The sequence below is a fragment of the Oratosquilla oratoria genome, chromosome 26, assembly GCF_046742065.1.
Source record: "Oratosquilla oratoria isolate Oo_2021 chromosome 26, ASM4674206v1, whole genome shotgun sequence".
In the NCBI taxonomy this organism is placed as follows: domain Eukaryota; kingdom Metazoa; phylum Arthropoda; class Malacostraca; order Stomatopoda; family Squillidae; genus Oratosquilla; species Oratosquilla oratoria.
The window spans coordinates 31888406-31915525 of record NC_134802.1 but is presented as its reverse complement, the minus strand read 5'-3'; the positions used below and the strand labels follow the sequence as shown (position 1 = coordinate 31915525).

The window sequence follows — 27120 nt, the reverse complement described above, 5'->3', positions numbered from 1 at the left end:
TGTATGTTTTTACTTAATTGTGGTTCAGCAGTCCCACATTATTGACAAGGGTTCAATACCGAAGATATCAATTGATACCTAAAACAGTCTATATCGATTTTTGTTTGATAAGTTTCATTGGTTTCAATGTTTATGTACTACAGTTTTATATTGTATTGTTATATGCAATTTATTTCACCATGCTTATTGGAAATATATTTGTTAAGTCATTGAAAAACAACGGCTATATGTACAGTATTATAATTTGTTAACTAAATAAAATGAGACAAAAAAAAATTAATTAAATTCTGTCCAGTGGGGTAGTGTGCTGAAATGCCACCTGGGGCGGGAGTCATATTGCCGCCCACTGTTATCATTTTTTGATCACTTAAATAATATCTACCATCTATCCATATTGTATCGTTAATGGTTACATATCAAGCAAAAATATAATAGAAACTACGGGGTCAATCACGGGTCTTGTGTCAAAATTGTGTTAGATAAACCAACCTGCATAGGAGAGCATAGTGCCCAACAGTTCACAGCGGTGAAGGAGCACAAATTCGAGCAAAAGTGAAGTTCGAATGACTTGAAGTTGAGTACAAAATGAAATAGTTTGCCTGGCACCCTCTGAGAAACCTTTAGTTGATGCCCCAGGTGAACAGAATAGTTTCCTCATGTGCCTCGGTGAGGAGAGGCGCAAGACATGGGTAAGGCCAAATATAAACATATTGCCAGCAAACCTTGTGTGGCACAAGGTGTATGTAACAGTGTGGAGAAGCCACTGGAAAAGCCAACAATAACCATAATGTATCCGACATCAAGTTTCTTGAGCATGTGGCTCTACAAGTATATGTTCATCTTTGCTTAAGAAAAAGTTGGTTAGAATAACATCATATAAAAATAAACTTTCTAATGGTAAACTTAGATAAAGGAATGAGTAAGAGAAGAACTATCATTAGTATTACAGAGTTCTCAGTGCACCTGTTCCACCTTAAAAATTTAATTTTTCTGACTTTTTGTAGATGTATCTATGTAGTACTACCCCAAATGTGGACTTCATGACCTTAGCATGCATACATACATACATATACCAAAGGCTTTTTCCCCCTTACAAGGGAGGTATCCAAAAAGAAAAAGGCATAAATACCATCCCCACCCATTTCATCCCTAATACATTCCACTCCCCTCTACCCTCCCTCTTATCTTGGCACCTCCTGGATGATAGGTCCTCCCTGCATCTTGTCCACTGCCCTGGGTCAGAGGCAGTGTCCCAAGACACAGCACATCTATAGCAAGGCCGTTTCATTAACTCGCCGACCCCCCTCTCTGTCCCCTTAGCATGCAGCTAACTAGTAATGTGCTGCCAGGGCAGGTGCTTATGGTAGGCCCAATTAGAAAATTGATAGCAGGGCCTCTACTCTACAAAAGTTTGAAGTTGATGTTTTATTTTCATGTAGTATGCCTTTCTTGGCCAAAAACCATTAGATGCTTGATACAGTAATGAAAGACAATATAAAAGCTTTAGTTCTTTAATGCAACTTAAGACAATTACAGATAATGATTATCCACAGGTCTTTAAGAAGAAAACCTTTTCTGCTTTTTTTTTTTCCAAAATCTTACAAAGTCATTGATGTTAGTAATGTCATTTTTTATAGCATCGCCAAATTGTTTAGTCTCTTGTGAAATTGCTGATCGTAAGTGTGTTTTATACTTTTAGTTTTGAAAAACTTTCACTCAATGCGATTGCTAGTGGCATTGCTAAGTATATCTTCAAAGTAATAAAAACTTTATTAAATGCTATAAATTGATTGTTTACTATCAAGTATTCAGAACTTGAGGCTTAACAACAATGAAGGTAAGAAAAGTTTTCAGAGCTTCAAGTTCATCGACCAACAGATAGCTGTCCATTTCTTTGATTGTTTCAGTAACTACCACTCCATCAGTGCTGTGTTTTAGTATGTTGTCCGCTAAAGCTGGTTCAAGGTCTGCATGGCGTTTCCTTGTTTCCACTTTTTGTAAGCCCTGAAATTTATATAAAATTCCAAGTCATTTCACATGGATTTTTGGCTGCTTAAATCTAAACTGTAAAGACTGAATAGTTTTGTCTAGCACTAAGCTGTAACTCTGAACTCTGTATGCTTCTTTTGGATCATCTATATGTTGATCTTTTGCCTTCTATGAAAACATACTCTTACTTCTACATAGTTTTCTTCTTGAATTTATCTAACCTCCACTGGTAATTCAACAGCTTCAATTCGTTTGTGCCTATTAGGACACCATTAAAATGGCCGTTCCTATCAATTCTTTCTCATGATAATATATAAATATATATATATGGCAGGAAAAGGTGGAGTGAAGGTGGAGGTAGAATGTAGATTGAGAGAAGCGAGTAAATGCCTTGGTGGATTAAAAAGTGTAATGAGGAATAGACATTTGCGAATGGATGCTAAGAGGAGACTATATGAAGGAGTGATTGTGCCAACAGCACTGTATGGGGCAGAAACATGAAACATAAGAGAGGAAGAGAGAAGGAGTTTGATTGTGTTTGAGATGAGGTGTCTGAGAAGTATGATGGGGGTTACTAGGCTGGATAGTGAGAAATGAGGAGATGAGGAGGAGAATAGGGGTGGAAAGGGGGTTGGGAGATAGGGTTGATGAAAGAGTACAGACGCTCCTCAACTTACGTTTTAGTTACGTTCCGAACGGCCAAACGTAACGTGAAAATGAACGCAAGTTGTTACTGTACGTTCCAGTAATGTATGACCGTTCATACTGTACTATACATCCATAAATTCTATTACCATATCTTATAAAACACCCCTAAAACATTAATTATAAACATAACATTGTAAAATAATAACATTAATTTCAAATAAATTAAATTCAAGCAACATAAAGTAAGATGGAGGAGGAGGAGGTGGAGGCAAGGCACGTTCAGTATGTCGTTTGTGCCATGTAAACAATGGACGCAGCATCATGCGTAAGTATCGTTTGAACGTCTCGTACTACAGAGAGTGCGCTAAACTCAAAAATTTACAAAAAAAAAAAAAAAAAAAAAAAATTACAGTCAGTTCAAACGTAAAATCGAAAAAACGTAAAACGAATGAACGTAAGTAGAGGAGCATCTGTATTAGGATGGTTTGGACACATGGAAAGAATGAGTGAAGAGAGACTAGTAAAAGAGGTATGGAAGGCGGATGTGGAGGGAGTGAACATGAAGGGACGTCCTAGGATGAGGTGGAGAGATGGGGTGAAGGGGGCTTTGGGGAAGAGGGGAATGTCTGTTGAGGAAGGACGGGAGAGGACAGAAGACAGGGGTGAATGGAGAATGGTTGTATATGGATGATGTTATGATGCATGAGGTGGAATGGGCGGGGCGATGCCCAAAGGGATTTCCATCCGTCTTCTCCTTTATGCATGGGGGGACAGGGAGGGGGGGTCGCTGATTTAATGAAGCAGCCTTGCTGTGGATGTGCTGTGTCTTGCAACACTGCTTCTGACCCAGGGCAGTGGACAAGGTGCAGGGATGACCCATCATCCAGGAGGTGCTAAGATGAGAGGGAGGGTGGAGGGGTGTGGAGTGTATTCAGGGATGGAACGGGTAGGAATGATTTTATGCCTTTTCCTTTTTGGCTACCTCCCTTGTAAGGGGGAAAAAGCCTTGGTATATGTATATATATATATATTTATATATATATATATACATATATATTTATATATATACATATATATTTATATATATATATATATAATTCTTTTTTCAAATGACTCCATGCCTTCATTATTGTCTTTTGTTTTACCTTGTAGTTCCTTGCTTACACAGTTAACTTTAAAAAGTACTTAATGCCAAAATATGAAAGAAACTAAGAATGTGTAGTGTAGTATTTTAGCTGGTTTGCTATAGCTTCGTGATCGACAGTTATTTCCCTCCTGGAAGAGAGCTCAGAGCCCATATATGACCAATCTATGGGTAATGCTGTGACCTTACACCCACCCACACCCCCAACTCCCCACACACAAGAGTTGGAGTAACAACCGGCAGCATAGCGATACTGAAATAATTTCAGCCCCGGGCAGGATTCGAACCCAGACCTCTGTAGTGGCACCCAGGAACTCCACCAACTGCACCATGAGTTGTGTAGGTGGCTATGAAAATGTGTACAAATTAGTGGTGGTATATATACTTATTAAGACATTATTGAACTATTAAACAGGACCTGTCCTCTCATCTTTGTTAGTAGTCTGAGACTGCACTAATCTGCCTCATGAGATTTGCATGTTGTTGCCGTGCTCCTTCCACCAAAATCTGGGCTTGTGTCACGTCAGGAGGAAGAATCAATGTGGCCTGTTTTTTCTCCAAATCCTCAATCTGAAATGTGCATTAGAACGACATTCACTGGTATAAACCTGAACTCACAGCTATGAATACAAATGGTGATGCTCACCAATTTAAGAACAAACTTGATCTTGCGAAATACAAAAACAGGTCACCACGAGCATAGCTCCCCTTCCCGTATAATACAACTAGGTAAATACTAAGGATTTGGGTTATGCAGAGGAATTCAAGTTTCACCAATGTATCAGTTTTTGAAGTGATGTCTACTTGTTGATTATGTCTATTCTAGGAAATACAACCCAAGACCCACAAATTAACCCTATGGTACAAGTTCGTTACAAATGGAAGTTATAAATCTAACAACTAATAAAATCATATCTAAAGTTACTTCCCCTTTTTCACAAAAAGTTGATCAAAAAATGCATATACTAACTTTACAAATGGAAGTTATAAATAGCATAAGATTTACTGACCTGCTTTTTCAAGCAATCCAATTTCTCCTTTTGAGCAACCACTGACAACTGCATTATCTCTGGTTTGAGGTTTACATGGTCAAGTTTTCCCTAAAAATTTCCAATTTTGTAAATACCTGGCTTTAGTACAGTATGGCTCAAGCAACAACAAATTATATATATTTTCACTTACATAATCATATATATCATACATATATATACTTTCACTTACATCCTTTTTGTATACATCATCCAGGAGGAGCCAAGAAAAGAGGGAGGGTGGGGTGAATGGGAGTGGATTGGGTGGGAGTGGATTGGGTGGGGGTGAATTGAAGTGGATTGGGTGGGGATGAAATAGGTGGGAATGGAATTATGCCTTTTCACTTTGGCTACCTCCCTTTGCTGGGGGAAAAAAGCCCTTGGGATATGTATGTACAGGCAGTCCTCGATTTATACGAGTTTATACGAATTCAGAGTTATACGGTGTCCAAAAATAGGGGTTATTCATCACATTGTACAATTCCTCTGAAATAAACGGTTTCCCATAGTCATTGTCATTTTTATGTAGTTGTAAGTACAGTCTTTTAATAAAAGCATTACATACATACATACATATACCAAGGCTTTTTCCCCCTTACAAGGGAGGTAGCCAAAAAGGGAAAGGCATTAAAACACTCCCACCCATTTCATTCCCACATACACTCCACACCCCTCCCACCCTCCCTCTCATCTGAGCACCTCCTGGATGACGGGTCATCCCTGCACCCTGCCCACCGCCCTGGGTCAGAAGCAGTGTTGCAAGACACAGCACATCCACAGCAAGGCCGCTTCATTTAATCGGCGACCCCCCCCTCTCCGTCCCCCCTTGCATATAAGGAGAGGACGGGGAGAAATCCCTTCGGGCTGCGTCAAAATTTACTCACACATACTACCCCACCCCCTGCCCATTCCTCCTCATGCAATCACAACATCATCCATATACAACCATTCTCCACTCACCTCTGTCTTCCGTCCTCTCCCTTCCTTCCTCAACAGACATTCCCCTCTTCCCCAAAGCCCCCTTCACCCCATCCATCCACCTCATCCTAGGACGTCCCCTCATGTTCACTCCCTCCACATCTGCCTTCCATACCTCTTTTACTAGTCTTTCTTCACTCATTCTTTCCATGTGTCCAAACCATCCTAATATTCTTTCATCAACCCTATCTCCCAAATCCTTTTTCACCCCTGTTCTCCTCCTCACCTCATTTCTCACTCTATCCAGCCTAGTAACCCCCACCATACTTCTCAGACACCTCATCTCAAACACAATCAAACTCCTTCTCTCTTCTTCTCTTATGTTCCACGTTTCTGCCCCATACAGTGCTGTTGGCACAATCACTCCTTCATACAGTCTCCTCTTCGCATCCATTCCCAAATGTCTATTCCTCATCACACATACTACCCCACCCCACACCCCCCTCCCCATTCCCCCCCCTGCACTCACAACATCATCCATATACAACCATTAATATGTTTAATGCAAAACGTATGCAGTGAGAGATTATTTTATTTCGAACACATCCTTCAAAGGGGTACTGGGGGATTGGGTATTCAAAGTCTAAGGGGTTGAGTATGCACTCCTTACTTTATACGATTTTTGCTTTATACGGTCCCTTCTGGAATGCATCTACCGTATAAATCGAGGACTACCTGTACATACTTTTCATGTAGAAGAATGGGGTGGAAAAGGAGTTGGGAGATAGGGTTGATGAAAGATTATTGGGATGGTTTGGACACATGGAAAGAATGGGTGAAAAAAAAAAGATGAACAAAAAAAGGTGTGGAAGACTGAGGTGGATGGAGTGATCTTGAGGCGACAACTGAAGATGAAATGGATGGATGGGATAATGAAAAGCTTGTAACCCCTACCATAAGACAATATATAATACCTATACTAATGAAATAAAAATAAATAACGAAATAAAATATAAGAAAAAACAAAGAATAGAAAATAAAAATACATACATACACCCACACCCTCTTATGGATTTTTTTTTTTTTTTTTTTTTTTTTTTAAAGGAATGTCCCCTTTGGGGCTATAGAGAGTAGGATGACTAGTCCTATCCCCATTCCATTTAAAATGAAAATAAACAAGATAAAATTATGAATAATAAAATGAACAAGTTACATATTGCTTACACAAGAATAAATCATAACTATTGTCACTAGATAAAGACCATGCTAAAACTCAGATAACAAACCTGCAGTTTACCAATATCCATTTCATAATTTTTACATTTTTCATTAAGGAATTTGGACTGTTGCTTTTTCTGTCGTATTTCTTTCTTCTCCGCTTCAGCACTATCCTCTGCTTGCTTTTTTACACTGTAAGATATATGAATTCACCTTTTCAGTCATAAAATACTGTTGTGGGTGGAGAGGGTAAGAGATAGGTGTGAGTGGAGAGGGATTGTGAATGGATGATAAATGGATGAAGCCCAAAGGGATTTCTCCTTGTATTCTCTGACTACTTGCAAATGGACAAGACAGGAGGGTCACTATAATAAAGCAGTGGGATTAAACCAATTTCAGCTATCAGGTGCTGTGTCTTACTGCATTGACCCAGGTAGTGGGTGAGGGACAAGGATGACTCTTCATCCACAAGGAAATAAGAAAATGGGAAAATAAATGGGTGGTCGATGGGTGCATACCTTGGCTGTGTGTGTGTATTTACCTAGTTGTGTTATGTGGGAAGGAAGCTATGCTCGTAGTGACCCGTCTTTATCTCTCAGCATCTAGTTTGTTCTTAAATTCTTGTATGGTTTCTGCACACTATTTTTTCATCCAATTTCTTCCAGACATCTATCACTCTGAGTGGAAAACTATTCTTTTTCAAATGTGTGTGTGTGTGTGTGTGTGTGTGTGTGTGTGTGTGTGTGTGTATTTACCTAGTTGTATTAGACAGGAAGGGAGCTATGCTTGTAGTCACCCATCTTTGTATCTTTCAGCATCTAGTTTGTTCTTAAATTCTTGTATAGTTTGTTCTTTTCATATCCTCTTGTTTTTCTTTTATCCCACTTTAACAGATCTTCTCTGTCAAGGTCTTCCATGCCTTTCATAATTCTGTAAATGGCCAGTGGATCTCCTCTTTCTCTTCTTTGTTCCAGGGTTGTTGTTGTTGTTGTTGTCGTTCCCTAGACTGTCTGTCCGAGCAGTCCCGTCTCCCCAAGGGATGCTACTGCTGAAACTGGGTTTTCCCACAAATCCTTTATAGAGTGTATGTTGTGTTGTTTGCGTGCATGATTATGTATAATGCAGTCTTCCATTATGTGTTGTATGGTATGGGGTGAAGTGTTACATCCTGGGCAGCTGTTCACAATGCGGTCATCCAGCCTCTTCTGGTAGCTTAGAAGTGCTGGGTGGTGGCCACACCGCAGTCTGGCCAAGTGGACTCTGTCCTTTCGTGGGAGAGAGGATTCAGAAGGGTGGATATCAGGGGGTCTGGTATGCAGCACTGTGTTGTCTTTCAGTGTGTTAATGGAGTGGTGTGTGATATGATTATGAATATGTTTCCGGAGGCTGGTATTTGGTGGTTGTGGAGGAAGAGAAGAGAGTATTTGTGCGTAATAAAGGTCTTTGGGTGTTGTTTTAATGTTTCTTGGTGTGTGTGTGTGTTCTGCTATGTAGTGTAGCGGGTGTGATGTGTTTGTGGTGGCTGCGGCAAGTGTTTGTGTGCCTCTCATGTCGAGGTGGTCCTTGACTTGAAGGACTTTTGTTTCATGGTGTAAATGGTCTGTGGGTGTTGTATTTGTGCAGCCTGTAATTGTTTTTAGGGCTTTGTTTTGTATGATTTGAAGGGTGTTGTGGTGTGTCTCACTGAGATTAGGAGTCCATGCAGGACTCACATAATTCAACACTGAGCGTATGCATTGTTTGTATATTGTTATAATAGTTTCTTTGTTTTGTCCAAATGTTGTTCCTGTGATTGACTTAAGTGCATTAAGTCTAGGTGTGCATTTGTTTTTTATGTTTGTGAAGTGTTGTTTGAAAGACATGGATGTATTGTATGTTACACCAAGAATTTTCGGTGTGTTTGTGTGTGGTATTAGTGTTGTTGATGTAGAGATGAGGTATGTATTTGTGTTCTATTGTCCAGTTGGTGAGAAGTGTTGCTGTAGATTTTGTTGGAGCTATTTTGAGTCTGTTTGTGATGAACCATGTGTTGAGTGTATCAAGTTATGGCTGGATTATTTCTGCAGCTTTGTCTGTGTTACGATGTGTGCATGTGATTGTTATGTCGTCTGCGTAAGAAGGGATTTGTATTTCTGAGGTGTCTGGTGTGGGTAAGTCATGCATGTATAGATTAAATAGTGTGGGGGATAGAACTGAGCCCTGTGGTACTCCGTTCTTAATGTTTCTGATGTGCGATGATTGGCCATTATATGACACGCAAGCATTCCTACCTGCCAGATAATTGGCCAGCCATCTTTTGGTGTTATTGTGCGTGTCTGTGTTATATATTTTATTTGTTAGGTTGTGGCGGGGGATAGCATCAAAAGCTTTACTAATGTCTAATGTTATGAGAAGTGTTCTTTAGTGGGGCCTATCTGAAATGATGCCATCTAAAATTCTTTGTGTGAGGTTTATCAGAAGAGTGTTTGTGGAGTGTAGTGGCCTAAAACCATGTTGTGAGTCAGCAAGGGGAATATGTGGTGTGACAAGTTTAAGTATTAGGTGTTCAATGACTTTAGAGGGGGTGCAGAGAAGTGTGATTGGGCGGTGCGATGTTGGGATTGTTGGGTCTTTGTTCAGTTTTGGAATGGTGATTATTTTACCATGCTTCCAGATGTCAGGTATAGTGTTGTGTGAATAGCTGTAGTTTGCAATGTTTGTGAGTGCGTGTATACCTTGTGGTCCGATGTGTTTTAGGTGGATGTTGCTTATGTTATCTGGGCCACAGGCAGATGAGTGCTTGAGATTATGTATTATGAGTTTTGTCTGACTGTCTATGAAGGGTGTATAGTCTGAGTCTGTGGGGAAGTCTTTCTTACGTCGAATGGTGCGTCAGTCGTCAGGGTGAGAAGTGAGATGGCTTGTCTGTGCAAAATGACATATGAGTGTGTTTGCTTGTTGTCTGTTTGAGGGTAGATTATCTGTTGTTGTGATTATTGCTGCGTGAGAGCGTGTAGTGTTACTGTTGGATAGTGTAATGCTGTTGAGTGTTTTGTACAATTTGCTGGTGTTTGTTTTGTGATCAACTGCATTGATAAAGTTTTGCCAATTTTGTGTTTTTTGTTCGTGTATTTTATTAGCAATCACAGTGTTTAGTGTTTTTATTTGGTCTGCTATGTTTTGAGGGATAGGTGTGGGGGTATCGTGTTTAAGTGTGTCACGTTGTCTGATGAGGTCTTGGATTTCTGGTGTGAAGTTGGGGTTGTGTGATTTTCTGTTGCCTCTAGGGATGTATCTCTTGTCTGCGTTTTGTATGATTGTATTAAAAGTGTGCACAGCATTGTTTATGTTTGTGATTGGTGTACTGTTAAGTGTTTCAAAATGTTGTTCTGTCTCTTTAGTAAAAGCTTCCCAGTTAGCTCTCTTGTAATTGGTGTATGTGTGTCTGTGGCCAACTGGGGTGCATCTTGTTTTGGTGGTGATGATGATTGGAAGGTGGTCAGAACCAAGGGTTCCGACCACTCTCCATGATGTTGTTGGGGTTAGGCAGGGGGAGCAGAAGGTGATATCAGGAGAGGAGGGAGTGTACAGGGCTTGGTGTGGGATATGTGTATGATTATGTGTGTTGTTCATGATAGTCAATGTGTCAAACTGAGTCTGTATATCAAGCCCTCTGTCTGTGTCAGAGTTGTCGACATACCAGGCAGACGACTTGGCGTTGAAGTCACCACCCATGATCAGGTTGGGGATTGAGGCTAGTTGGCTAAATTGAGGCCTGAAGGTGTTTGGAACTGTGGGGGATGATTGTGGGGAAATGTACATGTTAACTATTGTCAGTGTTGATTTGTTGCCTGTGCGGATTCGAATGGATTGGATTTCTGTTGTGTTATCTGTGGTAGGGAGGAGAATTTTGGTTGTGGCACTTGTGTCCACAAAACAGATGGAGTGATGGATCAGGGTGATGAGTCCACCGCCATTGCCGTCGGTCCAGTCTTGTCTGATGGTGGTGTAATTATGAAATGATGGTGTTTTGTGTGAGTGTCTTAGTTTTGTTTCTTGTATAATTGCAATGTGTATGTTGTGTTGTTTAAGAAAGTGTTCAAGTTCATGTTCCAGGGTTGGTAGTTCCAGTTTAGACAATCTTTGTATGTCAATTTAGAACGTGTTGGTGCCATCTTTGGATTCTTTCTAATTTCTTTATATTCTTTTTTTATGCTGGTTGTCCATAGCGTTGCAGCGTACTACAATCTTGTTCTTATAAGTGTTACTAATATTTTCTTTACTATAACCTCATCCAAGTAGTCAAAGGCCACCTTCATCAATCTTAGTAAATTGAAGGTTTCTCCGACTATTTTGTTAATATGTTTGTCTGGAGACATGTCTTTGTTACTTCTTTTGTACCAATTTTATATTGCACTGATATTCTATTTTTACTTTTTCCAAACTCCATTATACTACATTTTTTATGTTGAAGTTCACTTCCCACTTTTAGCTCCATTCCCAAATTTTATTCAGGTCTCTCTGTAGTGATTCACAGTCTTTTTCTGTACTTACTTTCTTTAGTAGCTTTACGTCATCTGCAAAGAAGTTCATACAACATTCTACACCTTCATCCATGTCATTTATATATATGGAAAACATTATTGGAGCTAATGCAGAACCTTGTGGGACTCCACTTATCATTTCTTCCCAGTTTGAGTTTTTGTCTCTTAGTACCACCCTCATTTTTCTCGCGTTCAAGACAAAAATGGAGTACATATAAACATTATCAAGAGAAAATAATTATTTCTTTACCTCGTCACTTTATTGAGTTTTAGAGCCAATTGTTGATTTAGATGTTGCAATGTAGCTGTACGCTCAACTTCCTGTTGGTGCTCAGAACATGCCTTGGAAAAGGAAAAAGAAAAATAAGAATATTAACAAATGTATGAGCTACTTACACCTTGACTGTGAGTAACGAACTAATTACACAACTACAAAACTAGAGTGTATCTATGTACCAAGGACTTCTTCCCACCTTACAAGGGAGGTATACAAGTCAAAGGCACACACCCATTCCCACCCAAAACTAGAGTGATGATATGGTTTACCGTCACAAACTTTCGCCAATCAGGAGGCTAGGATGGTGCCCCTTACAGAGGACTTCATAGCATGATTTTAATGAACATAGAGAACTTTAAGAAAATACCACTTACAAAACAGATACATGATATGACATTCCCACCCAAAACTAGAGTGATGATATGGTTTACCGTCACAAACTTTCGCCAATCAGGAGGCTAGGATGGTGCCCCTTACAGAGGACTTCATAGCATGATTTTAATGAACATAGAGAACTTTAAGAAAATACCACTTACAAAACAGATACATGATATGATGATATGGTTCAACGTCACACACTCCCCCCCCCCCCCTATCGGGAGGCTAGGATGGTGCCCCTCATAGAGGGCTTTGTAGCGTGGAATTTAATGAACCATGCCCTTGGCTCAACTACGCTGGTGGCAGGATTCGAACCGCCCTCACCTCGACCTTCGCCCCAAGTAATGACGCCCTAACCCGCTCAGCCAGCGAGCTTCCAAAACAGATACAAACTCCATATTTTTACACATGTACCAGGAGGGGAGTGGAGTGTGATGGGGATGGAATGGGTGGGAATGGTTTTTATGCATTTTTCTTTTTGGCTACCTTCCTTGTAAGGGGAAAAAAGCCTTTGGTGTATGTATGTACCAATTTCAGAATAGATTCCATGGGTTCTAAGAACTAAATGATTCTGCAGTTCACACACACACACACACATTGTGCAGTGGTACTGCTCTTGACCACTAATTCAGCATTTACTCAGCAACACTGGTATATTACAGCCTACCACATACAACACTATGGTTGCCCATGTATTCCCAATCAGGCATGAAAAAGGTAATGCATTTAAGTGAGGAAACTGTGAGAGTGAAAGTAAACATTGAAGAGGATTTCTCTTCCACTATAGTTTCTGGTTTATAATCAAAGGGATATCAATAAACAATCAATCTGGATTAAGAAGGAAAGTCCTACATTATAAACCTGCTATATATATACATATATATATATATATTTATATATATGTAGTGATAAATAGGAGTAGAATAGGAAAAGCTAAGGATGTACATGTTCTAAGGGGAGAGAGTGGGGAGATATCGGATCATTTTCTGGTGGAAGGTAACTTGAGAGTGGAGAACAGATGGAGAAAGAGGAAAAAGACAAATGGTAGGGAGGTGCTTAGAGTGAACAGCTTAAATGAGAATGAAAAGGAAAAGGAGTACAAGCAGTTCACTCTAAGTAACTCCCTACCTTCTGCCCTTTTCCTCTTTCTCCACTCTGATCTGATATTCCCCCACTCTCTCCCTTTAGAACATGTACATCCCCGACTCTTCCTACTATACTCCTGGTTACCACTATATAATCCATTAACGCTCAATCTACCACCCTTCCATCCACCACCCCTCCCATGCATACTTACGCTTGACTTTCTTCCTAAACACTGTATTTGCTATAATCAACTCTCTTTCTAGACACATTTCCACCATCAACTCTCCACTATGATTTTTTTCTGGAACTCCACACTTCCCAATCACCCCGTCTATTAGTTCATTTCCTACCCTAGTATTAAGGTCACCCAATACAACTACATTGACATTTCTCCCTAATCCCTCTATACACCCATTTATATACATCAAAAATGCCTCCCTTTCCTCTACACTCTTCTCACTACCAGGCCCATACGCACTTACAAAACCAACATCTCCCTTCCCAGTTTCAACTTCATCCACATTAACCTTGAAGAAACCTCCTTCCACTCCACTACATGCTTACCTATCTTTTCACTTACTAGTATAGCCACCCATTCTCTCCCTCATCCTCTCTTCACTCCTGAGAACCTCCCAACTACACTCCCAAACTCACACTCGCCCCTCCATTTCATTTCAGTTTCTTCTCACAAACATACTGCCCATCTCTTCCTTTTTACTCTCATCTGTACCACATCCATGCACATTAAAAGACCCAAACCTTAGGGTACTGGTTGGAAAACTCCTAGACCCTCTTATGCCTTTACATTTCATAGGAATGTCCCCTGTGGGGCTACAGCGAGAAGGATGCCTAGTCCTAATTCCCATCCCGTTTTAGTCACCTCTTACGATTCAAGTGGGAAGACTTGGTGGCAGTATTCTCTCTCCCCACCACAGGGGAATATGTATGTGTGTTTAAATATATATATATATATGTTATAATGATGTCAGGATGTATAGCCTTCCACAAAGAAGTGTAGATTTGTGGAATAAGTTAGATGAAAATATAACCCAAGTCAATACTATAAAAGAATTCAAGGCAAGGTTTGACATATGGAGGAAAAGAGATGGGACCCAATGAGCATTGCTCCAACTCCATACCCTACAACTAGGTAAGCACACAAGATGGGATCTTGTGATATTTCCATGGATTTTTTCTAGTTTGGACTTGGTTAAGTTTATGAAAGTTACTGAGGCTTCTCAAGTTATAAGAATACATCCAAAAAGGAAGAAAGATGGAAAGAATGAAAGGAAATTTTCTTTTCCTACCTCTAAATGCTCCATTTCCATTTTACTGAAGGCAAGGAGGACATCACAGAATGCTGGTTTCTGCACATTCAGTATCTGAAAACAAAACAATTTATATCACAAGTTATAAGCTTTGAGAAGAGTGACAAGTGAGGTGCAACACAACTTAGTGCTAGCACCAGTAATGTTCTTGACATCAGTGAATTGAATGGAATAGCTAGCTATAACTTATTTGCAGATGACACCAAGATCATAAAAAGTATGAAAATACAGCTTTCCATGCCTATCATCTATGTACTTAGGGCTTTTTCCCCCTTACCAGGTAGGTAGCCAAACTCAAAAGGCATATACCTGCTCCCATCCACCACCCTTTCCTCCCTCTCATCTTAGCTCCTCATGGATGATGGGTCATCCCTGTATCCTACCCACTGCCTTGGGTCAGAAGCATTGCAACAAGACACAGCACATCCACAGCAAGGCTGCTTCACTTAATCAGTGACCACCACCCCTCTATGTCCCCTCATGTAGAAAAATAGAAGACGGGGAACAATCCCATTAGGCTGCATCAAAATATCATTCACACATTTTCCACTTCGATGCTTGAATGCTTGGAATGGCTTAGGAGATATAGCCCAAGCTCAAACAATACTTGAATTCAAATCTAAATATGATAATTAGAAATCAAGGATATAGATTAAGTTGGAACTGTACATGAATTTGAGGCTAGGTATGATAAATTGGAGAGTAGGAGATGGGATCCAAAAAGTGTTCCTCCTTTCCTGTGTATCACAATTAGGTAAATACATTTAGGATGTTCCTTCCACATTGTACAGTCTTTTCTTTGCATTCATCCTTCATTCTCCTGCAATCATCATTCTGACCCAGAAGAGCTAAGATGAGAAGGGGGGAAAGGGTGGTGGATGGGAGTGGAATGGGTGAGAGTATGTGATTGGCTTTGACTTGGCTATCTCCTTTATAATGTGGAAAAAGCTCTTGGTATATAGACAGATAAACAAGTAGGTAAATACATTTAGGCTTTTCTTTCCCAACTATTAACTTCCAAGTTGTACAGTCTTTTCTTTGCATTCATCCTTAAATAACAAGTTCTCATGACACTTTCCATTGTTCAAAGACATTTAGTTGCTTCCCTTACTCATCCAAATCCTCCATTCCTTGCTACCTATTACCCTAAATACTTAAGAAACCTTCACTTCCTTGCCTCTCTCCTTTAAAACTTGAATTCAATTCACCACCATCTTCTCTCCTTGTACATCTGACTCACCTTCCTTTTGGCTACATGCACTTTTAGCTTTTTCCCTCCTGAACTCTGCCACTGGCTACTTCATACCCTCCTCTGATTATTGTCGACTGAAAACCTGGGTAAGTGGGGATGAAATGGGAGGGAGTGGAATTATGCCTTTTGACTTTGGCTACCTCCTTTGTAAGGGGAAAAGCCCTTGGTATATGCATGTATGAAAACTTGCATTCCCACAAACATCAGACCCTCCCACAGAACTCTATTGGAGAAAACTTTGGACTTTTGTCTGTATTGCATTGGTGTGGGATTGCGTATCCCTGTAGGACTACCTGTTAGGAGGGTTAACGAGGACTGAAATCTTGGTGTGGTGGACATGTAAATCCCATTGGTTTCAATGGTTACATTATATAGAAAGTAGCGGGTTAGGACGTCGTTACAGCGAAGGTCGAGGTGAGGGTGGTTCGAATCCTGCCACCGGCAAAGTTGAACCAAGGACATGGCTCATTAAATTCCACGCTACACAGCCCTCTGTGAGGGGCACCATCCTAGCCTCCCAATAGGGGGGAGTGTGTGACATTAAACCATATCATCATCAGCATTCAACTTGATTCACCTTCATCACTCAGTATTACATCAGCTGATGCTTAGCAAGCACTTAATCAGATGATGCTTAAGCTGTAAGGCTCTTTCAATACTGGAACTTGCTCCCTAATTGTGAAAGTAGTCATGCATCTCATGATGAAGACTTGAATAAAATATATAATACAAGGATACAGTCATTTCCATCTCACCAACTGAAAGCAATGGGAGAAAGGGATCAGTCACTAGTTTTCAGCTTTCCATATGTGAAAAGTGGAAGAAATACAATTGAAGCTGTTAAAGACCTTCAGTCCAGTTCAAAGACTGAGCACCAGTCCCTCAGGACTGCATGGATGACGTGTTTTAAAAATGGGAACCAATTTCCCATCATTAATCCCTTACAATATTCATCTATCGATACACCAAGAGCTTTTTTTCCCATTATAAGAGAGGTAGCCAAGGCAAAGGTACTTACCTACTCCCACCCATTCCACTCCCCTCCACCACCCTTTCCTCCCTCTCATCTTAGCTACTCATGGATGATGGGTCATCCTGTCTCCTGCCAACTGCCCTGGGTCAGAAGCAATGTAGCAAGACACAGTACATCCACAGCAAGGCCACTTCACTTAATCAGCAACCCCCAGGTACATCTGCTAATGTACAGTATTTCTGTTTACCTCAGAAGTTTGTGCATAAGCTTCCAAAATATCCTTCCCTCTTTTGGAGAGTTCATCTTTTGTAATTCCAACTTTATTGTGCCACTGGTCCATCTGTTGTGCTGAAAAAATACAACCCCTTCAATTTTCCATAAAATGTGATATTCATTACCATAAGACTAAATAAATCCTGTTGGAAAAAAATCTGAACATTAACACACTGTTCCTGAAAACATAATAATCATGTTTGTTTCTTCTTTTGATGACTGGAAGTTTCCAGCCCCACAATGTTTGGCAATGGTCCTTGGAACCACCCATAGATCTCTGGGTAGAAACAATGGACTGTTGTCATTGTTGTATTAGTGAGAGATTGTTTCTATGTTACTGGCTCTGAAATTAGTAGGATGGGAGCCATCACCAGTTACCTGCTCTCATGGAGGGAAAACAGTTAATGCGGATTATCTTGGGCCTAGCATGGATTGAGTGTCAGCCCCTCATGGTTGCACCTCCAGATCGGACTGAGGGGATGTTGAGGGGTGTTAGAAATTGGCAGCCGTGAGATCATTATCTGCCATTCATCTTGCAGCACCACCACTTACTCATGCAGGTACCCATCACTCCTTCCCCCTGAAATACAACTGGTACTTTATGTGTTGCTGATGATACACTCAGGTTTTGAAAGACAACTATCAAATAATAAATGAATACTGTGGTAATAATAACAATAAGATAATGCCATGCTGGTCCTACCCATTGATGCACTGCAAGACCTGAATAGGGGACAAAAGATGGAAGAAGATACATCACAATACCACTGAACTTCAAACAACCACACCACCTCACTGATCTCCAGAACCATTACATAAACATCCCACCTCCATGAGGACGTGCAGCCCTAAAGGGCTAGAACCTCAGTCCATTCATCCTCCCACTCAACTCCAACTATCTCTGCTTTCTGTAATTCCTGTTTTTCATACAATGAGGTCAGGATCCCAGCACCTGCCCTCCCACTCCTCCTATCAGCCGGTGGCACAGAAACCAACCCAGGTCCATACACTAATATGTCCATTATACACAAAATATGGTACTCCAGTTCCACCTATCATGTACAACATTCAATCAATCAATCCATTACCCTAGGTCTCTCTCGCAGAAGACCAACAACCTTAAGGTAACTGGCAATGACCTCCAGGTGGGTCCACAAGTCGCTCAGAAAAGATATATTGTGTTGTTGTCTGGGGATTGTCAGTGTAGGGCACTGTAGAATGAGGTATATTGTATCCTCTGTGTGGTGAGCTTTTTAATTCAAAGCCTGGTTGGTGATATTTGTTCTAGTCCATCCTCTGTCTGTAAATTTGGTGCCACCACAAGAAAGTGAAGCTCCTCAGCTGTTCTTGCATTTTACATTTAGGTAAATACACCCTGCAATAAAAAGTATTAATTGCATACTACAGTGAGACCTCTCATTACCGGACATTAATTAGCTGTGTTTGCGGTGTTTTTGGTGCTGTTGTTTAATGCGTGCAATCACTATGCCACCCAAAAACAAATCCAAATCAATGGATAATTCACATCAACAGACACCGTTACCCCCCTTTTAGTCCGTTAATGAGAGGTAGTACCGTACCTTGGGCAGAGTATTCTTCCGTCTTCCTGGAATAGTCTTCTATGAGCACCTTACTATTTTCTTCAGCTTCCTTGGCAGTAATCATAAGCTGATGAAGTAGGTTTATACTCTGTGCCGTTTTCTCAAATGGTGGAACCTTTTCATTACCATATATGCCTTTCAACCAAGTCACAACCTGTTTGAAACATTGATTTTTAGAAAGTAAAATAAAGTATACTTTAAACTAAAACATGTAAACTGCATTTTTCTTACACATCTGTAAGATTATTTGCACTGACAGTTTCAAAAGAAATCAACTCAATTCTAAGACATGTTCCTGTAGCTTGCAAATGCTTCAGGAAACTCTACCTGTTCATGCCCAAAATAATTTTCATAACTTGTTTTCTTTATCAGGTCAATATTTTGTCTATCAAAATCAAAACTATCTAATCATTGATATCTTCCAATAACACACTTCCATAGTGACCATGTGACAATTCATAACTTCGTGTGAACCTTATTAACCACTTCAGTACAAGTCAAATTCTCTATGCAGCATTGGATGCCATATGTACAATGCATCACACTAGTTGCATTGTAAAATATAAAATCACTGCTGTATTACTCATTCTCTTTTACTCTGAGTAATAATAAACACAGAAAATATGATCAAACCAGTTCACAGAATCCGGGGGTAACTCGTGTACAACTACAAAAAAAATATATATAAAATCAAGACGCTGATGCTGGCATCCTCGTGAACCCACTCACATCTCATGACACCTATGTAGACGTCATCATACCGAAGTGGTTAACCCTCATCTCAATATCTTTTCTCCTTCATTCAATAAATCAAAATGGACGTACATATCTCTCCTTTCTCTAACCTTAATGATATTCCATTCTATATAATGAGACAAATAGAAACCTATTACACAAGTTCATACTTACTTCACTGTACTTGAGATCCATTGCAAAGAAATTACAGCAACTGCTCCAGACTGGAATAAGAAAAAAAATAATAATAAACTATCAATAATACAATGAAATGCCTAACAGAATACACCTATGACAGTCTTAAGCTAAATTGTAACGACTGTCTCAATCTAACTACTAAGGAGTGGTTTCAATGAACAAATATGCATGCAGGCTATAAAAAAAAAAAATTATTCATTTTCAGGGAGTACTACGTTTTTACTGAAATCATAACACTAATTTCAACACTTTCCATACTGAGTGATACTTATCCTCTTAATCTGACTGCTGCTAGGAAATCATGGAACTTAGTGGCACGATATCCTCTTAGTGGTGAAGGAGTTGAATATATCTCAACTCATGTGTCAAGTGGCATTTACCCTTTAATTCTGGATGCCACCAGACTATTTTTTCCATTATACAGCAAATTTGTTCACCACGTAGAACTCAATGATACTAAAACCTACAAAATACTCTTACAAGTGCCAACCACCATTTGGAATAACAACCAAAGCCACCTAGATATAGAACTGATCACAAGCAATAAAATCATTAAAAAAAATTATGGTATATCAAACTGTTAAGATATTATCTTTCTTTACTCTGTATTAGGCACTGACAGCATCAGTTATGCAGCCAACACTGAGCACTTTGGTGACATACATACAGACCACAATCATGTCCCATTCTTTGATGATAAACAACTAATCTTAACACAAAAAAGAATGCTGATCATTTGACTTCTATTCCTCCTTTCATCAACATTTACTTTTAAAAACTATCTATGCACTACCACCGTGTTTTCCATATGAATCACAAAAGGCAACAAAGTGAGACAGTGATGGGACTAGGCATCCTAGTCTTGGTAAAATTATCCTACAAGAAGTTACAATACAAAAAACAATATTAAGAGAACTTTTTGACTCAAAAGTACCATGGAAAGAATGGCGGTATGCTTCTGCCATTATTCTAAAACTGCATGTGCATGCCAACAACATTGGCATATAAATGTAGTTTTAAAATAATGGAAGAAGCACACAGCTAGTCTCTCTCTGGTATTCTGAGTCACAATGTTCTCTTCATCTTCTTTTTGTTGTACTGTATCGGGAAATTATTGACAGGTGGGTGTGGGATAGGCAGACATAGGCACATGCCTTGGCTGGCTCCTTCCTTTATAAGGGGGAAGAAAACTATTGATATATAGATAAATAGCATGTGTATGCCAAATTTATTCAAACAATTTACAGATATCTACCTAATCATGGTTATTTTGAGTCAACCATGTTATGTTAGATATGAAATCATACAAGCATTTTATAACCCTTTACTCCCTCTCCTCCCATCCCAGGGATAGTTCAAACTCCAACACTTTTATTGTATAATGTGCTGTAGTTAATTCAATACTATCACATTAGGGAAGTTACCTGTATTACATACACCAATTTTAAACTTGTATACATATTCATTATTATCAGTATACATACATATACCAAAGGCTCTTTCCCCTTTACAAAGGAGGTAGCCAAAAAACAAAGGCATAAAATCCACTCCCACCCATTCCATCCCCACATACTCCACTCCCATTCACCCTCCTCCCTCCCTCTTGTCAGTATAACAATAAATGTTTCATTATTACTTTTTCAATGTTCAACTGTGAATGGTCATAAGCCACAATTTAAAAAACAGCAATTATGAGGGGCATCTGCACAAGACTTCATTTTAGTTTTTAAGTATCTTTACATATTATGACCACCTAGCAAGTCATTAACACTGAATACCCATCTTATCAATAGTGGTTAGAAAACTAGTATCAAGTGACTTGTGTATCTTTAGCTCTGGTTCTAAAACTAACCTCTGCAAGAGGAAATTAAGAGGTTCCACTAAGTTAACACGATCTTTAACACTAATTTCATAGAGACCTAATCCATTTTTAGCTGCATACGTTAGATTTTTGCTTTTCAGTTTTTTCTCCTTGACATCTGTCTTGTTAGCACACAGTACAATGGGAATGCTTTCACATACTTTGGTTATATCTCTATGCCAATTAGGGACATTTTTATATGTTGTTCGAGACGTCATATCAAACATAATGATTGCTGCATCAGCCTCTTTATAGTATCCATCTCTCAAAGGACCAACTTTCTCCTGGCCTGCAGTGTCCCAAAACACTAACGTAAATTCTCCATGTGTACTTTCAACTGTAACTTCTGTTTTCTCAACTCCCATTGTGGCAACATATTCCTTCATAAAGTCTTCACTGTCATGTCGTGCAATGAAACTTGTTTTGCCAGTGGCTCCATCACCGACTACAACAATTTTGAATCTTGTCTGTTTGTTGGTGGTTGAAGAGTCTGCTTCTGAAACTTTTCCCTGTTCTTTTCCTTCTGGGTTCATCTCCTCAACTACACGTACTTCGATATACAAGTCCAAAAGGTGATTCAAATCACTTCCAACTGCAACAGAACCAAGAATGAAGAAGATATAATCTAATTATTCACTATGATACCTATCTTTTCTATGTCTTATCTCTTTTTCAAGATCAAAAAAAATCTTCCTGGTATGTCTTTTCTTCAGAATAATCTACGGAAGCTTTAGTAGAGCACCATTCAAAACATACATGAACAATCACATGCATAACACATACTCCAATGAACAATGCATTTTCAAAATATATTTTTGGACAAACCTGAACTTGTATGCAAAGTTTTGTATAATCATCATGACAGATCTATTACTTAATACACTCCTAATTTAAGATTTAATAAACAATCCCCAAGCCAAAATATCTATATATGGGGCATCATTTTCAATGAGCACAAGATAGTTATCATTCTTAGCTTTCCTGGATACTGTTGAACAATGTCATTCATTTAAGGGACCCATCCATCATTTAAGGGTTTAAGCCTATTTTGGCTACCTCCCTTATAAGGGGAAAGAAGCTTTTTGATATATAAACCTATTTTGATTGACCCATACATAAGTGATCATTTATATACACGTTTCTGGCTAATGTCCTTTAACTTCGTTTATTCATGGAAAATGCCCATTGTTCCAGGAAACCAGGCAATTGAGTATATATATATTCAGCTGTTTTCATTGAAGACAAAAATATTCTTGTTGTAAGTTAATGACTATGCCTTCTTGTGTAGAAAAAACAATACAAAGTCATAATGCTATGAACAAACTTGTAATCCTAGCTTTTAGTCCACTTTTCAAGGAATAAAAGGATTTCAGGATATTATCTCGAGTAATTCATGTTACAATGAGACAAAATGGAGACAAGAATCTATTACTTCTATAGTTTTTGTTCTTCCACCAAGGGAACTCGCATGCTTCTCCAATTTTCTTTTTTTTTTGTCTGTTTTGTGATGTTTTTATTTAGCTGCGCAAATTGTTCTTTCTCTTGTTGATGCTTTCAAGTGAATGGCAAGAGCCTAAGGGTGGAACCATAAGTCATGTCTCATATGAGGTTAGGTCAACAGAATGACAATTAATAATTTTAGAAAATAGAAGATTTAGTGGGGACATGATGAAAATGTATGGTACATATTAATGCATTGCTCTGAATCCTTGAATAATAAAATTTTCTTTGAATAAACAAAGAATGAGGGACTTAAAGGAAATGAATTGTTGTTAACAGATCACAACCAAATGTCACGGTGCACTGGGTTAGCAACAAAGATGTTTGCTTGTGGAATATCCTTCCTGAGTATACTGTTCTTTCAAGAGATATTAATTCTTATAATAACTACAATATTTATTGTGGCATAGCCAATTGTACTTCTTTTTGACTCATTTGTAATGCTTTTGTATACCTTTTTTTTACATTTTGCTCTGTGTACAATGTGCTGTACCTTCCTACATCATTTCTGACTAAGGGCAATGCGCGAGATGCAGGGATGACCCATCATCCAGAAGGAGCCAAGAAAAGAGGGAGGGAGGGGTGGTGAATGGGAGTGGAGTATGTGGGGATGAAATGAGTGGGAGTGGATTTATGCCTTTGACTTTGGCTACCTTCCTTGTAAGGGGGGGAAAAAGCCACTGGTGTAAGTATGTATGTATGTACAATGTGTGCTTTTATGTACTCTTGTATTATTTCTATATATTTTGTACTATGTTCACATATTTTATACTTTTGTATTATGGATATTACTCCAGAAGTGCACACCAAAGCAATATATCAATAAAAAATACATCAAAATACATCAATGTCACATACGTTTTAGTGGCAGAAATCAATATCAAAACAGCTACTAAAAGCAATACATTAGATACAACTCAAATGTTGGTGAGCTTCGAGATGTCATGTTTAGTGTCAAAGACAAAGAAAAGTCTAATAAATTAGTCTAGTCTGATGACCTCTGGGGATGCTAAATGCATATTCCATAGGAAGTTAGGTTAGGTTATGTTAGACTAGACCAATTTATCAGACTTCCATTAGTTCGTCTTCGACAACAAACAAAACTCACTAACGTCTGAATTCCAGCTTGTGTATCACAATTAAAAACTTTTGATATGGATTTCTGCCACTAAAAATGTATATTACATTGATGCATCATAATTTACGAAATTAATATCTAATTTTCTATTGATACATCACTAAGGTGTGCACCTCTGGAGATTCACTGCATGATATGTATTTTATATTTTTGTATTTCATTCTTTATGTTCAAGGTGTTCTTTCCATATACATTTTTGTATATTTTTGCACACTAATAAATGAACGAATAAACTAATTTCTCCCCTGGTTACCATTAATAGCAAGGATCATATAGGATATGCCTTCTCACTTACAACAAGTCAATCTGGGAAACACATTTAAACCTTTGGCTAATGCTAAAGTAAGAAATGCATCAGATATATATCCAATGTCTGAACCACAGGCACAATCCAATAATAATATAGATAAAATATTTGAGAACGACTATTCAGAATATGCTTGCAGATGACACTCAAAATTGAACAATCATGAAAAAAATTATTTATAATTTGATCTTGTACTGGAAATTATGAAAAATTAAAATCAACTGTGAAACACTATCAAAATATAGTGAAACTGCAACAAAGGCATCAATAAGAAGAGACCAAGGTAAGCCCAGGGGGCGGTAACTGTCTATACTCCAACAATAAGTCATAATCATAAGTCATGAAAAGGATCATAAGAGCACAAAATCATAAAAAATGTAACCAGAAATAATGGTTACAAAATAGTCTATATTCTATGAGATCAAACACCACTGAATAATTTTTTTTTTCTTTAATAGCATTGTAAATGTTTGGAACAAACTACCTGTTCATGCTGCAAGTTCAAATAAAAGACAAAAAAAAAAAAAAAAACAGCATTGATCTCATACATAATTTAACTTTAAGTACTTTGTTCTTAACCGTTTCCACTGTTTACACTATCTACAAATCGTAAGCACACCCATAATGAACAATAAGTCTGTTGCTGTTTGCATCTCATTTCATTTGTAAAGTTAAAAGTGTTTTAGCCTATTCGTAATACCATTTACTGTACTACCATTTCTTAATTTCAGCCTATCACTCATATAATCCTTAATTAACACTTTCGAAGTTTTGGCAAATCGCTTTCGTCCATCAAAATTAATATGTACAAATGTGATTTGTTAATGTCAAAGATAGACTCAAGAGTAAAATGTCAACAAATTACCTTACCTTCTGTGTGCGAATATTTTGAAGATCTCCCGCGACTTGACAATGTTGTGACGGCACAAGCGATTCGATTCCCAACTTAAAATGTCGACATATATACATACATATATCAATTCACCATCAACATTGATTCATTAGAAAAATAATAAATAAAAAAGAATAAAGGGTGATATATAAAAAATAGTGGAGACCTATCACACGACATTTGTATTTTTCATCGTGAGCTGGTGTATATATATATATATATATATATATATATATATATATATATATATATATATATATATATATATATATATATATATATATATATATACATACATACATACATACATACACCCAAGACCATTCGGGTTCAGACAAGGAAGATCATGCACCACAAACTTAATATGCTTTTACTCAAGACTAATAGTCATAGTGCAAGAAAGAAATGGATAGGCTGATTGTGCATTCCTAGACTTGCAAAAAGCCTTTGACAAAGTACCACACAGAAAATTACTAAAACAAACTGGAACACATAGGAGGAATACAAGGAAACCTACTAAAATGGATGGAGGACTTTCTGACTGGTAGAAAGATGAGAGTAGTGCTCAGAGAAAAATATTCAGATTGGAAAGAGGTGATCACTGAAGTACCGCAAGGATCTGTACTGGCACCAATAATGTTTGCTATCTATATGAATGACATGGACGAGGACGTGAACTGCTACATGAGCTTCTTTGCTGATGACGCCAAACTGTTAAAAGAAAGTAGAAACTGATGAGGACTGTGAAGCACTGCAAGAAGACCTAAATAGGGTATGGAACTGGAGTCGGAAATGGGAAGTGGACTTTAATACTAAGAAGTGTAGCATAATGGAGTTTGGAAAAAGCAAAAACAGAATATCAGGAAAATATACAATTGGAACCAAGGAAGTAAAGAAAGTAGGATCCGAAAAAGATTTGGGTGTAATTATCACGAACGACTTGGCCTATAATATACAGATTAACAAAATTGTCGGGGAGACTTACAACTTGCTAAGATCAATAAAAGTGGCATTTACATACTTGGACGAAGACATGATAAAAAAAATATTGGTTACATTGATAAGGCCTAGATTAGAGTATGCGGCGACATTGTGGTCCCCCAGTACCAAAAAGAATATAAAGAAAATAGAAAGAATCCAAAGAGCAGCTACAAAAATGGCACCTGCACTTGCAAACCTATCATACGAGGAGAGATTGGCTAAACTGGAGTTACCGACACTGGAGCAAAGAAGAGAGAGAGGTGACCTATTGACCATCTACAGAATCATGAAAGGCACAGAGATACTTGAGAGAGAGAACTTAACTGGGACAAAAGAAACACAAGAGGACATGGAAAGAAAATAGAAAAACATAGCTATAGAAGAGAACTGAAGAAAAACAGTTTTCCACATAGAGTTTTGGACACTTGGAACAAACTGGATAATGAAATAGTATGCGCAAAAACCATTCATGAGTTTAAAAACAAACTAGACACTGCGAGATACAATGGCGGGACAACACGAGCATAGCTCCCCTTCCCGCAAAATACAACTAGGTAAATACACACACACAAAGGCATAAAATCCACTCTCACCCATTCCATCCCCACATACCCCACTCCCATTCACCCACCTTCCCTCCCTCTTGGCTCCTCCTGGATGACCAGTCATCCCTGCATCTCGCCTACTTGGGTCAAGAGTTGTGTCGCAAGACACAGCACATCCACAGCAAGGCTGCTTCATTAAATTGGTGACCACCCCTCTCCGTCCCCTCATGCAGAAAAAGAGAAGGGGAGAAATCCCTTCGGGCTGCGTCAAATTATTTTTCAAACATACTCTCTCACCCTCACCCCCAGGCACTCCCTTCCATGCAT

At 38.7% G+C, this 27120-nt stretch overlaps 2 protein-coding genes across 4 annotated transcripts; both read right to left on the bottom strand.

The window, feature by feature from the left end:
• Positions 1-1497: 1497 nt before the first annotated feature.
• Positions 1498-25335, bottom strand: LOC143039443 (HAUS augmin-like complex subunit 1). Of its 2 annotated transcripts, none has more exons than XM_076209490.1 (10): positions 25246-25335; positions 19546-19595; positions 18616-18790; positions 17010-17110; positions 14517-14591; positions 11719-11810; positions 7014-7137; positions 4792-4881; positions 4200-4351; positions 1498-2004 (listed from the first exon to the last, which is right to left on the bottom strand). In XM_076209490.1, exons 2-9 carry the CDS (start codon positions 19564-19566, stop codon positions 4217-4219), a joined length of 813 nt encoding a protein of 270 aa, XP_076065605.1. In that variant the 5' UTR covers positions 19567-19595; positions 25246-25335; the 3' UTR covers positions 1498-2004; positions 4200-4216. The 2 variants fall into 2 exon arrangements, with proteins under 2 accessions (XP_076065605.1, XP_076065607.1); XM_076209492.1 differs by having other exon boundaries at positions 25241-25262.
• LOC143039444 (GTP-binding nuclear protein Ran-like) lies at positions 20786-25208 on the bottom strand. 2 transcript variants are annotated; one of them, XM_076209494.1, is made up of 2 exons: positions 25091-25208; positions 20786-22022 (listed from the first exon to the last, which is right to left on the bottom strand). In XM_076209494.1, the coding sequence occupies exons 1-2, from the start codon at positions 25116-25118 to the stop codon at positions 21334-21336; spliced, it is 717 nt and encodes a 238-aa protein (XP_076065609.1). In that variant the 5' UTR covers positions 25119-25208; the 3' UTR covers positions 20786-21333. The 2 variants fall into 2 exon arrangements, with proteins under 2 accessions (XP_076065609.1, XP_076065608.1); XM_076209493.1 differs by having other exon boundaries at positions 25076-25179.
• Positions 25336-27120: the final 1785 nt, after the last annotated feature.

What these genes read in the sequence shown, in the direction of transcription:
- LOC143039443 (XM_076209490.1), bottom strand. Translation starts at nt 19,566, where the DNA reads ATGGATCTCAAGTACAGTGAA. An exon ending in TGGATCTCAAGTACAGTGAA is followed by an intron (nt 18,791 to 19,545) that starts GTAAGTATGAAC and finishes TGTTTCAAACAG; the next exon opens with GTTGTGACTTGGTTGAAAGG. An exon ending in TGGATTGCTTGAAAAAGCAG is followed by an intron (nt 4,352 to 4,791) that starts GTCAGTAAATCT and finishes TGCACATTTCAG; the next exon opens with ATTGAGGATTTGGAGAAAAA.
- LOC143039444 (XM_076209493.1), bottom strand. Translation starts at nt 25,118, where the DNA reads ATGAGTGATAGGCTGAAATTAAGAAATGGTAGTACAGTAAATG. An exon ending in AAATGGTAGTACAGTAAATG is followed by an intron (nt 22,023 to 25,075) that starts GTATTACGAATA and finishes GTTCTGTTGCAG; the next exon opens with TTGGAAGTGATTTGAATCAC.